Genomic DNA, 12,540 nt, shown 5'->3' with positions numbered 1-12,540 from the left:
GTGTGTGCAAATGCATGTGTGAAAAAGTCCTTCCTGTTCTGCCTCTTCTTGCAAAATGACAGCAGGAGTTCAGACGCTAGCTGGATCTCCCAGTGGCCAATGCACAAGGAGGTAATCTTAGGGGAGAGGGATGTAGCCCCCGTTTATTATTATTATTATTATTATTATTGCAGCTCGGACAATAGTAACAGAATTTTCAGCCCTGGGAAAACGGGGTTGGACATTCCCACGTTCCCATGAAGCCCATGAAGAACTGCATCGGTGGCCCATTCCCCTAGCCTGATTGCCAGTGTAAAGTACTGTATTAAATTTTATTTTATTCTTTCTGATTCAGGAAGAGTGAGCGCAAATCGGATCGACTTTAGGGGGCAAAAGAGGGGTAATCCCGTCTACCTGTGGTCTCCTGTAGCAAAACCAGCAGAGCTGTGACACGTTTTAAAGACAAAGAAGGCCCAGGTATTCATGAACTTCTAACCCACTTCTTCCAGTACTGTATTTCAGATTTCAGATCTTCAACAGTTAGGACGATTCTGTTTTCCATCTTTTTCCTTCTGTTGGGCGAGGCATTGCCTTAGAGGGGGTCGGACTATTTATTGAGCTTTTGGTTTCTACTCTATCCCCCTTTTCCTCCTTTGAGCTCAATGTGGCACATGCTTCTTCACCCCCCCTTTTTTATCTGCACAACAACCCTATGAGGTAGGTCAGTTGGGCAGAAAGAGAGAGAGAGAGAGAAAGAGAGAGAGAGAGAGAAAGAGAGAGAGAGAGAGGAAGAAGGCAGGGACTTGCCCAGTGAACTTCAAATCTGAGTTGAAGATTTGAATTCAGGTCCCCCATAGACTGCAGGACAGTTCTCTGCCATCAAATCACTTTCGACTCATGGCGACCTTGTGAATGAGTGATTTCCAAAATGTCCTGTCCTCCCTGCTCAGCTCTTGCAAACTCAAGCCTGTGGCATCCTTTAGGGAGTTGATCCATGTCGTATGTCCTCTTTTCTTGCTGCCTTCAAACAAGCCCGTATGGTATACAGTACTGGATAAGAGTGTTAAGATTAGGACTCAGGAAATTTGTATTTAAATTCCTGTTTGGCCATGGAAGCTTAGTGATGGGTGGAACTTCTTGAACATCCCACATACATCAACAACCCTATTTTGCCCAGCAGCAGGCCTTCAAAATTTCTTCCCACCAAAATCCTACTAGGGTTGCCATAAGTTGGTTCCAACTTAATGGCACATAATATATAACAATGAATAACTAAACGTAAGCAGAAGTGGTGGCTTAAACACTTAGATGTACATTTTGATCTTATTAAAACAGTTCTTGGCCTGGGGGTGGGCTAGGGTTGCTTTTTAAAAATCAGTGGGATCATAGAAATAATAGAAAAGTGAAGTTGGAAGGGGCCTACAAGGCCATCCAGTCCAACCCCCTGCTCAGGGCAGGTATACAAACCAAGCAGATCTGCCAGGGGATTATTTTTTAATTGATTGTCTCCAGTGTTGGAGCCCTCACCAGCTCCTGAAGATCTTAAACCTAACTCAAAATTAAACTCCACTGGAGGTCTGATTTACTGTCTCATGTAAGTAGAATAGCAACAGAAGAGGAAATAATGCCTTTTAGTTTTTCCTTCTTAAAAATGGTGTCCAGGAGGATCCTGTTCATTTATCCGTTTTGTTTTGCGCACCTGGTCTTGCTCGGGTTACAAAATTATGCACATAAAGTGGGACCCTGAGGGAGGAGAAAAGGACTGTGCGGTCAATCTTTAGCTCTCTTGTGGATGCAAATGTGTCGCATACACGGTTTTGTAAATGAACTTTGGCTTTTCACTTGTCCTCTTTCATTTCTACCACTATGAGAATATTCTTGACATTTGACAGGTTGATTTGTAGGTTGATTTTTTTTAAATTAAGCATTGATATTAAATTAGGTATTTTTTTAAAAAAACCTCAAATTAAGTTTTAAACAATTAGAAGTACTAATATTAAAAGAAGTATTGATAAAAACATTGATTTAAAATATTAATGTTTTTATCGAGGTCTGAATGTTTTTATTGATACTTCTTGAGAACTGCTAGATAGCTCAGTAGTTTAAGTGTCTGGCTGTGAAGTTGGAGGTTGGGAGTTCGATTCCCCACTGGGCCTCCTTGACAGGAGCTAGACTTGATGATTTATAGGGTCCCTTCCAGCTCTGCAGTTCTAAGATAATTATGATGACTTTGGTGGCAGGGAACAATGAGAATTGTAGCCTGTCAATTGCAGGATAGCTCTCTGGTTTAGGTATCTGGCTGTGGAGCCAGAGGTTAGGATGATTTACAGGGTCCCTTCCAGTTCTGCAGTTCTAATATTCCAACATTTAACATATCCAGAATACCTGGGAAGGGGAAGTATTTTAAATTTATTTTTTTAAAAAATAAACATAAGGCCAACCATTTTTTTTGTTTCTTGCTGACAGGGAGGATTGTTCTTCCAAGTGGAATTTATCATAAGATGTGTTGTGTCAGCTAAAACTCAGGCAAGAGAGACATCACAATGACACAAGACTGGCCTTTTGGAATATAAATACTGTACAGTTGTAAAACTGAAGGACAGCAGGGCTTGGAAGGTGATTTGCAGTTTCAGAAACAGACCTGAAGATTTTTGGAAATTGCGAATAAGGCACGTCAGGAATAGCTGAAAATGTGTCCCTTATAGCAAGAAGGCTTCTAAACTGATTACAGCAGAAAAAATTAAGCCTGGATCCAAGCTGCCTTCGAGAAGATGCCAAAGCTAAGAATGAGAGTAAAGGCCTTGAGTCCACACCGCCCAGGCCCACAAGATGGATCGAAGGAGGAAGAAGAGGGAAAGCCTCCAGTCACTCAGCATGGAGTCACTGAGGACTTGGCAAGATGGCCGACATGGCCTCAGGTGAAACAGGAACCCGATGATAGCCTGTCAGAACATTTGGAAGCTGAGTGGCAAGCATTTCTGAAGGCCACCCCGTCCCTTTGGTCCAGATTTGAACACCCATCCGTGTCAGAGTGCCCATTACGGAGCCGCGCAGAGGCTTTGTTCAAGAGATCCTCTGAGCCGTGCTCGGCTCCTCAAGGGAAACGGGCACCGTCTAGGGGGGCGACCCTTGGCAATGGGGCCCCACAGGCTTCGTGTTTCCTGAGCGCCAGCGTGGTGGGTTCCTCCAGGAGGTCAGGAGGTGACTCTGTGGGTGGCGAGATGCAGGACCCACGGCGGTGCTCCCAAGACGCTGAGGCGCTGGGAGAGATTTGTGGCAGGCTCCGGGAGCTTTGCCGACAATGGCTGGAGCCCACGACGCCCGCCGAGGAACACATGCTGGAGCCGGTGATCCTGGAGCAGTTCCTATCTGTCCTGCCACCGGACGTGCGGAGCTGGGTCAGAGAGCAGCAGCTGGACGCTTGCCCCCAGGCGGTCTCCTTGGCAGAGGCTTTCCTCTTAAGACGGCAAGAGGAGAAAGAGAAGGAGGAGCTGGAGGTGAGGGTGTCGAGGGTTAGGGTCGGCCCTGCCATTAGGTAGAGTGAATGAATGGGCTGCCCCGGCTTGTGTGGGTTTTCAGTGTTTGGAAATGGCGTCCATAGGTCATTTATTTGCTTTGTTGTCGTGCTTGGTAAGCCGCCCAGAGACCTTTGGGCATAGTGGGCGACATATAGGTTAAATAAATAAATAAATAAATAAATAAATAAATAAATAAATAAATAAATAAATAAATAAATAAATAAATAAATAAATAAATAAATGGTTTTACACACCTAAAAGATGGGGAGAGGGGTTTCGGGAGACTTTCTGCCTCAGGTGTCAAAAATAACTTGTTTGGCTTTGGACGCAGAGCTGGGAAGCAACTAGTTACAAATAAAGAGCTACTTCTAACTAATTCCTAGCAGCTCAGACCAGCTAAGCAACATTACAATTGTAACAGAAGCAAAGAGGATTGTTAATTATTTTGCAATGTTAAATGTAACTCTTTTAGTTACTTTTAGGATTACAGAGGGTTTCTAGCTTTACTACTTTGTCTTCACCATATGCCTTTGTGACTTTGATTTTAAAAAACGAACTAAGAAGTAGCCGTTTTAGTTTATTTCAGTTAGTGGGAAAATTAAAGAGGTGTTTGTAAAATGTATCATCAAAATGTTACGTATTACCTGGGAGGATATCTGGCCGTTGTAACTGTTGCAGAGTTTTGAGGTTTTAGTTAAATTTCTTTAGCTGCACAGCGGAAGTACAGGGATTTGCAGAGCAGAATAGCTTTTAAGTTTCACAGAGTAGCGCAACTCTTTTCTCATTAACTGGCACTTACAGTCTCAATACCTCACTCAGCAACATTTGTAAAATAAAAGAATAAAAACATTTCATTTACTTACAACTGAAAAGCTCCAATAGCAAACTGACAAACATTCAAAGAGCATTCCCGTAAAGGTCTGGCTAAAAAACAGAGCTGATTCACAAACCAGGCCTTCTCGGCATTGGCCCCTCAACTATGGAATAATCTTCCGTCTGTGATTTGACTTGCTCCCTCGCTGGGTGTTTTCAAGAGCCAACTTAAGACCTGGCTCTTTAGGCAGGCCTCTCCCCTCCCTCTGTCACTACCTGAGCTTTACTTTTCTATTTTAATTTTTTATCTTTACTTTTCCATTTTGACTGTTTTTCCATCTTGAGCTACATTATTATTATGTTTAAATTGTGGTGTAAAGTGTGTGTGAATTGTTTTTATACTACTTGTTGCAAGCCACCCAGAGTAGACACTGTCTACATGGGCGGGATATAAATAGAATAAATAAATAAATACCTCAGCAGCATAATAGACACATGTCTCCACCGGAGGCGTCAGAATCTAGCCCTCGTCTGCAGCTTTTGCCTTTTCAACCCTCCCCCCCCCCCGCATTCTATACTGCAGTGGTTCCCAACCTTAGTTCCCCAGATGTTCATGGATGCAAACTCCCAGACGTCGCTTCACTAGCTGTGCTACCCAGGATTTCTTGGAACTGGAGTCCAAGCCCATCTGGGGAACTAAGGTCGAGAAGCACTGCCCTACTACTTTAAAGGAGACCCTCCCTGCTCTTGCTGTTACAGGTCCCGGGGCCATTTCGAATGAGGGCTGTGAATTTCCCCACCGTGGAGGACATGCTTTCGAACCCGCGGCAGAGGCATCTCAGCAGGGAGGGAAAGCTGAAGGGAGACGGACCGGAAAGCTTGCTGGGTGAGGATACAAACGTGATACAGTATTTGGCTCTCAATATAAAGATGTGAAGGATTTTGAAAATTTCAGGTTTCATTTTTTTCCCCCTAGGGTCCTGAAAATAAGCCTGCATCTGTGATTTCTGGTCATTCTCAGAATCCTTTGAAAGTCTCCTCCTTTTTTAAAAAAAAGTTGGTTTCTAAAGTCTAAATGCTCCTGCAGGACTCTGTTTTTTATTTATTTTATTTTATTCGTACCCCGCCCTTCTGGTCCTACGACCACTCTAGTAGGGGAATACAACATATTTGTATTAGTTTATTTTTTTCAGGTTTTAAATTGTTTTAATTAAAGATGTTTTTAACATTCTTTTCACTCACATTCTTTTAACAGGCTGGTCAGTTTTTCACAGTGTGAAGAAATCTGTACGAAACTTGAGAAGCTACTAAACTAGGGTGTCATTGAAAAATTTTGGAGCCTCTTATCATGAAACCATCTTCCTGAGCCTTTTTCCAGTGGATCCCTCGGATCTCAGTGCTTTTCCTCGAGGTAGAGGAAGCTGTTAGAGGCCAGGATTTACTCCACTAGATTTCAGAGAAGGATAGCTGTGGTAAAACTCTTTTCTCCTAGCTGCCACCATTCCCCTTCTACTGGTTAAATTTTGTGAGCACAGAGAACACTCTTATCATGCCCTTGGAACCTCTTGGTCAAACTGCCAGGGACGAGATTGAGAATCCAGGCTTCCTGAATCTAATCTCCAGACCAAAAGTCTTTTTGAAAGTTTATTAGAAAAGAAAAGAAAATGGATAAAAACAAGATGAAGGATAAATATGGCTGAATGCTAGGAAATAAAAAAGTCAGAAAATCAAGAAACAGTCAATAAGAAACAAGCTTTTGGACATTAGTAAAGAAATACTTGTTTTAAAAGAGAAAAGAACTAATTTGGCCTGGGGTTACATTTGCCCTTTCCTTTCCTCCTGCACTGACTTTCTACTCGCCCCCTGTGAGGGTCCGCCTGTTACATCCTCTCTCGCGCCAAATAAACCAGGAGACGTTTTTAAACCAAAAGACTCGTCTTGATTTATTAAACTTGGCAACGGCACAGAAACATTCGCCAAACTGGGATTGAACTTCTCCGGAAGGAGCAACGGCTCCGACAGGGGTAACCATGCTTCGGTTTCAAACGGGTTGGTCGACTTCGGTGCCCAGGGACCAGCCAGAACTCTTTCGGGTTCTTGGGGCACGACGTCTTCTGGGTCTGGGACTAATAAAGGGGTGGTCTCCTCATCCCCGCTCCATCCCCAGAACGGGGATCCTTCTCCCAAGTGGGTGTCCCATGGCCTAGGAAGCACCCCTCCATGTGCCATGCTCTCTTGGCTTCGCTCTCTCTCTCAGCAGCCTCCTTTTCCTCCCTTTACGTGTGCTGCCACTCACGAGTCTCCGACTCACCCCAGTAAGACAGGCGCTGGGGTAGTCCTTTCTTTCGGCGACTCTCAGCCTCCTGTTTAGGCACTCTCACTTGCTCCCACTTCCCAGTCCATGGGTCCTGCATCCACACCATTTCCCAGCCACCCGGGATACTGTCCCGGCCCCCTTTTATCTCCCCCATTCCCGCCTCCGCTACGGCCCACCTCCCTTCTTCTTTTCCCGCCAAATCTTGTGTGGTCCGGGTAGATATAGATAACCTTTTCATTCCCTTTTCCAAGTCAGAGGTATCAACGGCTTGATGTATCAGCTTGGGAAGGAATGGACACAGAGGGGTCTGAGTTCCTACAGTTTCTTTGGGGCGAGACGGCACTCCCACCAACGCCTCTTGACCTGAAGCCCTGGTCTCACACCCCCAAAGTATGTTGTTTACAGTACCTTAACTCTGTAGTTTCTATTTTGCTTTCTCTGCTGTCTTCTCTCTCATTTCTTCTAACTTCTCTGTCTGTCTGTCTCTTTCTCTCTCTCTCTTCTAATATCCCTCCCATTTTCTTTGTTGTTGTTTAGTCATTTAGTTGTGTCTGACTCTTTGTGACCCTATGGACCAGAGCACACCAGGCCCTCCTGTCTTCCACTGCCTCTCGGAGTTGGGTCAAATTCATGTTGGTCGCTTCGGTGACACTGTCCAGCCATCTCGTCCCCTTCTCCTCTTGCCTTCACACTTTCCTAATATCAGAGTCTTTTCCAGGGAGTCTTCTCTTCTCATGAGATGGCCAAAGTATTGGAGCCTCAGCTTCAGGATCTGTCCTTCCAGTGAGCACTCAGGATTGATTTCCTTCAGAATGGATAGGTTTGATCTCCTTGCAGTGCAGGGGACTCTCAAGAGTCTCCTCCAGCACCACAATTCAAAAGCATCAGTTCTTTGGCGGTCAGCCTTCTTTATGGTCCAGCTCTCACTGGAGAACTGGACCCTTTTCTGCCTTTGGACAAAGTTGTCTTTGAGGGTTTGGGATGTTAATCCTTTAGACCTGATGTCTGGCACGGTACCGCTTTTGATCTGACCCAAAATTCACCTGTCCCCTTCACTTGGAATCCTTAAACAATCACTGAAAACATGGCTTTTTAGAGAGGCCTGCCCAGACTTTATAACACCATAGTCACAGTGGCTGTTTCAGTGTTTATATTATCATTTCCACCACCTTGCCTTTAAACTACCTTACATTATTTCTAGTTAATATTATGTTGTTTTGTTTTGTTTTTATAGCTATTATGTTTACTGATTTTAAATTGCTGTTTATTATGTCATAATATTGTAAACTGCCCAGAGTGGCCTTGCAGGCAGATGGGCAGTATAAAAGCCAAATCAATCAACCAATCAATCCTTTGATGCCTCCATTCAAATCTGAATAGCTCCCTTCCCATTGAGGTATGAATCTTATTTCCGGGGGGGGGGGGGGGGGGGCGCTGTGTAAGGACCATTTGGGTATTTACATATTAGAGCTCCATTTTAACAATACTTCCAGCCAGGCTGGTACCCGTTTTAATTCTTTGATATGTATGGTTTTTGAATTCTTGTCTTCACGCCAGAATCTACTTCTAGCTAAGCCAAGACTTGATTCATAAATTCAGAACTCAAATCATGAAATCAATGTACAGTGGTGCCCCGCATGATGACGACCCTGCTGTACGACGAATCCGCAGGATGGTGACTTTTTTGTGATCGCTATAGCGACAGCAAAACAATTATTCCTATGGGGTTTTCTCGCTGGACATTGATTAGGTCTGTGCTTTGCGAACTGTTCACAAGACGACGATCTTTCCAGCTGATCGTCGGGTTCCTAAAATGGCTGCCCTGCGTTTTCCAGACCCATGCTTCACAGGACAGCCATTTTAACAGGTGATCGGCACTCTCAAAATGGCTGCCCTATGGAGGATCTTTGCTGGACGACGAGGTAATTTCCCCAGCGGAACGCATTAAACCGGGTTTCAATGCATTCCAATTGGGAAAGGCTTTTCGCATGACGACAATTTAGCTGTACAGTGATTTTCCTGGAACAGATTATCATCGTAATGCGGGACACCACTGTACATTATACCAGTTGCTCCAGAGGGTCACATTCAGCCTTGGGACCAGAGGTTCCCAACCCCTGGTCCTTGGGTGTGATTCATGTGATTGCTGTTTTATTCCAGATGCACAGAAAAGTGAAAAGGAAGAGAATTCCATATGCAGAAGAAGCGAGCCAGTGGCAGCGCCAGGGCAGGCCAAGGAGAACATGTCCGAACATCGGACTGAGGAGGAACTTTCCAAGAACCTGGATCATGTGGAAGGGAAGCAGGGACCTGTCAGTGGGATCAAGCGGAATAGGCTGGCCATTGGAAGAGAAGAAAGTGATAGCAACAGTGACCCCAGTGCTGCTAAAATTCAGCAGAGGCTTTACAAGAGCAAGAGGGAAGGGATATCAGCTGTGGGCCCAGACTGGCCTGGCTGTGAGGGAAGAAGCTGCAGCTTGAAAACGTACAACTGCACAGCCAGTTCTGACCTCATCCTCAGTCACCATAGAACCCACATGGCTGAGAAGCCCTACAAATGCTTGAACTGTGGGAAGGGTTTCACCCGCAGCTCAAACCTTATGAGCCATCAGAGGACCCACACGGGGGAGAGGCCGTACCAGTGCTTAGACTGCGGGGAGAGTTTCTCCCAAAGCTCGCAAGTCACCAGCCACCAGCGCATGCATACGGGGGAGAAACCATACAGGTGTCCCGAGTGCCAGAAATCCTTCAGCCTGCGCTCGCTCCTGACCCGACATCAGAAGATCCACAGGGGGGAAAAACCGTACCAGTGTGCCGAGTGCGGGAAACGGTTCATTGAGAGCTCCAAGCTTGTGACACACGAGAGAACCCACACGGGTGAGAAGCCGTACAAGTGCGTCGTGTGTGGGATCGGCTTCGGTCAGAGCTCAAACCTTCTGGATCACGTCCGGACCCACACTGGGGAGAAACCCTACCGATGTGCCCACTGTGGGAAGAGCTTTAGCCGGAGCTCGAACCTCATCGTTCATGAGAGGACCCACACGGGCGAAAGGCCCTACGAGTGCTCCCACTGCGGGAAGGGCTTCACCCAGAACTCCCGCCTGGTTAGCCACAGGAGAATCCACACCCAAGAAACAGCATAAAAATGGACTTAAATAATGATTTAAAATTTTCTTTAAATGGTCAAAAAAAAATCACCAGTTTTTTTGATTCAAATCAAATCCAACCTATTCCCCACCAGCTGGTTTGCAGAGTATGATCTATTTGGGGAGGGGAGAGAGATGGAAATACTAATTTTTGGACTATTTATTTTATTATTTTATTTATTAGATTTTTACACACACACCCCCGACAATGTCTACTCGGGGCGGCTTACATGGATAAAAACACAACAATATGACATATATAAAAATCATCAATAATACAGTTATAGCAATTATTTCCAACCAACATATTACCAAGATGACATGACTCAAGGAAGAGAAATAAAGATCAATTAATTGACTGGAGGGAAGGCCTGCTTGAAGAGCCAGGTTTTTAAATGGCTTTGGAAAACAGCTAGCGAGGGTGCCAGCCGAATTTCAGTTGGGAGGGTCTTCCATAGCCGAGGGCCCACCGCCTAGAAGGCCCGGTTTCTTGTTTTTTCCTTCTGGGACTCTCTTGGCGTCAGGCCCCTCAGCCATCCCTGCTGGCTATGTCGGGTGATTTGGGTAGATCTAGGTGGAAGAAGATGATCTGCCAAATATCGAGGTCCCAAACCATTCAGGGCTTTGTATATGATCATAATCACTTTGAAGTCGATGAGCAAACGGATGGGCAACCAGTGCAAGGCAGCCGGGGTGGGGGAAATATGCTGATATATATCTAGGGGAAAACAAAGAAACATCTAATGCGCATGCTCAGCTAGCAACCTGCCCAAAAATAATATAAAAAGAGGGGTCTGGGCAACCATAATTTGTCTGCTGAGACCAAAAGGCTTTTGGGACCAACTAGTTTCTTTGGAACTTGGACGATACAAATAAAGTATTCTTCTCTCTGTGGTGTGAATGTACTGAATGCATGAAACCCCTTTTATTAGAATTGTAACCAGTAGGTAATAAAGTATATTCATTTTGCCTTTATTCATCTGTCTTGTGAGGTCCTCTGCTGTTTAATATATACTACGGTATTGTTCTTCTTGGGATACAAAAGATCTAGTAGTCACCTTTTTGTGACAGAATGGCACAGCGAGCCGGGTATCCCAAGGAACAAGGAAAAAAAAAATATATATATATATACAGCAAAGGAAAGGGGGTGAGAAAAAGTTGAATATTGTGAGATTCTCTGAATTTATATTTCCTCTTTTGTCTTTGACCCTGTTGCAGGCTAATTTTCTGTGCTCCCTACTTTCCTTTTTCTTTGTCTGACTCCCCCCCCCCCCCGATCTCTCCCTGACTATGTATTCTGACTTCCTGCTTTCTCAGAGATTTTCCAAGCTCAACACTTTTGAAGAGCTTGATCTTTTTCATCTATAAGAAGCAGTTTTATTTACGGTGATCTGCTCTTCAGTCTCCAGCCTGAAAGCGGTGTCTATAGATCCTATAGTCCAGTGGTCCCCAACCTTGGGACTCCAGATGTTCTTGGACTACAACTCCCAGAAGCCTTCACCATCACCTCTGATGCCCAGGATTCCTGGGAGTTAAAGAACATCTGGAGGCCTAAGGTTGGGGACCACTGCTATAGTCTATAGGGTGATTCTATGTTGTCCAGCCACCAAGATGTCTCCTGTACATAAAGGATGCCGAACTAAGCATAGTCTATCTAGGTGACATTGTTCAACATCTGAATACTCAACAGGGAGAGTAGTGTTAATTTCCACTCTCTTGTACATAAAAGGGACTCAGGTATGATGTGGTGTTTTTTTATTTGAGTCTGTGAAAAACTAGCACTTCAGAATAAAATCAATTCACAAATAATGTGCTTTTCTCCCAAATTTAAAATTCTTCCCATCTCTTCTCTTTTATGATCTGTTCTCCTTGCTTACTCGCTCCTATTTTATGCCCATTGAAAATATTGACTATTGAGCATTGTTTAGTACTAAGAATAAAATGCATTAGAGAATCATTAGTAAAAGCTTTTAAAAGTTTTGTGTTTGTGTGGTTTTTGGGAAGAGGGGACAATAAAAGCAGGTCGCTCTTGGAAAAGGGTGAGGGGTCTTGAGAAATAGTGGAGAAATAAAGATCAGAAGGATCCGTTTGCCCTATGCAATGTTATTGGTAGTTTTGCCTGTACAGTTATATTTTACAATTGAACATTTCTACTCAGTAAAGTTACAAGAGGGAAGGACAGGCAGGTGAGATTGATCAGTTGATTAACCTTGAGAAACGCTGAATGCCAATGAGTAAGATCAGTATAAAGGCAGCAGCAAGAACAAAGTGTGTGTGCGTGAGAGAGAAAACATGAGGAGCAGAAGAAGGAGATCGGCAGGAGAGAGGAAGAAGGAAGGAAGCTGCAGAAGATGAAGGAGCTCCAGAACGAAGCAAAGGAATTGAAATATACTGCCAGGTGAAGTAAGAGGAGTCTGCATGGATATTTCCTCATGGGTGAGAGAAAACAGAAAAGAAACTGTTAAAGTATTGATGAGCCTTGAAATTACAGAAACTTCTTGTTGTTTAGTTGTTAAGTCGTGTCCAACGCTTCGTGACCCCATGGACCAGAGCACGGCAGGCCCTCCTGTCTTCCACTGCCTCCCGGAGTTGTGTCAAATTCATGTTGGTCGCTTGGATGACACTGTCCAACCATCTCATCCTCTGTTGTCCCCTTCTCCTTTTGCCTTCACACTTTCCCAAAATCAGGGTCTTTTCCAGGGAGTCTCCTCATGAGATGGCCAAAGTATTGGGGCCTCAGCTTCAGGATCTGTCCTTCCAGTGAGCA

The 12,540-nt window shown here is 44.6% G+C and overlaps 1 protein-coding gene across 3 annotated transcripts; it reads left to right on the top strand.

Annotated features, from left to right (window-relative positions):
- Positions 1–11,753, top strand: LOC144587488 (uncharacterized). Of its 3 annotated transcripts, XM_078388280.1 has the most exons (5): positions 25–111; positions 335–456; positions 2,446–3,476; positions 5,070–5,196; positions 8,788–11,753. In XM_078388280.1, exons 3-5 carry the CDS (start codon positions 2,751–2,753, stop codon positions 9,768–9,770), a joined length of 1,836 nt encoding a protein of 611 aa, XP_078244406.1. In that variant the 5' UTR covers positions 25–111; positions 335–456; positions 2,446–2,750; the 3' UTR covers positions 9,771–11,753. The 3 variants fall into 3 exon arrangements, with proteins under 3 accessions (XP_078244407.1, XP_078244406.1, XP_078244408.1); XM_078388281.1 differs by lacking the exon at positions 335–456 and having other exon boundaries at positions 1–111; XM_078388282.1 differs by lacking the exons at positions 25–111; positions 335–456 and adding an exon at positions 268–291.
- The last annotated feature ends 787 nt before the right edge of the window (positions 11,754–12,540 follow it).

This window comes from Pogona vitticeps, chromosome 2, assembly GCF_051106095.1.
Source record: "Pogona vitticeps strain Pit_001003342236 chromosome 2, PviZW2.1, whole genome shotgun sequence".
NCBI lineage: Eukaryota > Metazoa > Chordata > Lepidosauria > Squamata > Agamidae > Pogona > Pogona vitticeps.
Note: the sequence above shows the minus strand (reverse complement) of the source record. Positions and strands in the feature narration are given on the sequence as shown.

Excerpts from the sequence above, each read along its gene's own strand:
- LOC144587488 (XM_078388281.1), top strand. The coding sequence starts at position 2,751 with ATGCCAAAGCTAAGAATGAGAGTAAAGGCCTTGAGTCCACACCGCCCA. Across the intron at positions 3,477-5,069 it reads AAGAGAAGGAGGAGCTGGAG|GTCCCGGGGCCATTTCGAAT; the intron begins GTGAGGGTGTCG and ends TTGCTGTTACAG. Across the intron at positions 5,197-8,787 it reads CGGACCGGAAAGCTTGCTGG|ATGCACAGAAAAGTGAAAAG; the intron begins GTGAGGATACAA and ends GTTTTATTCCAG.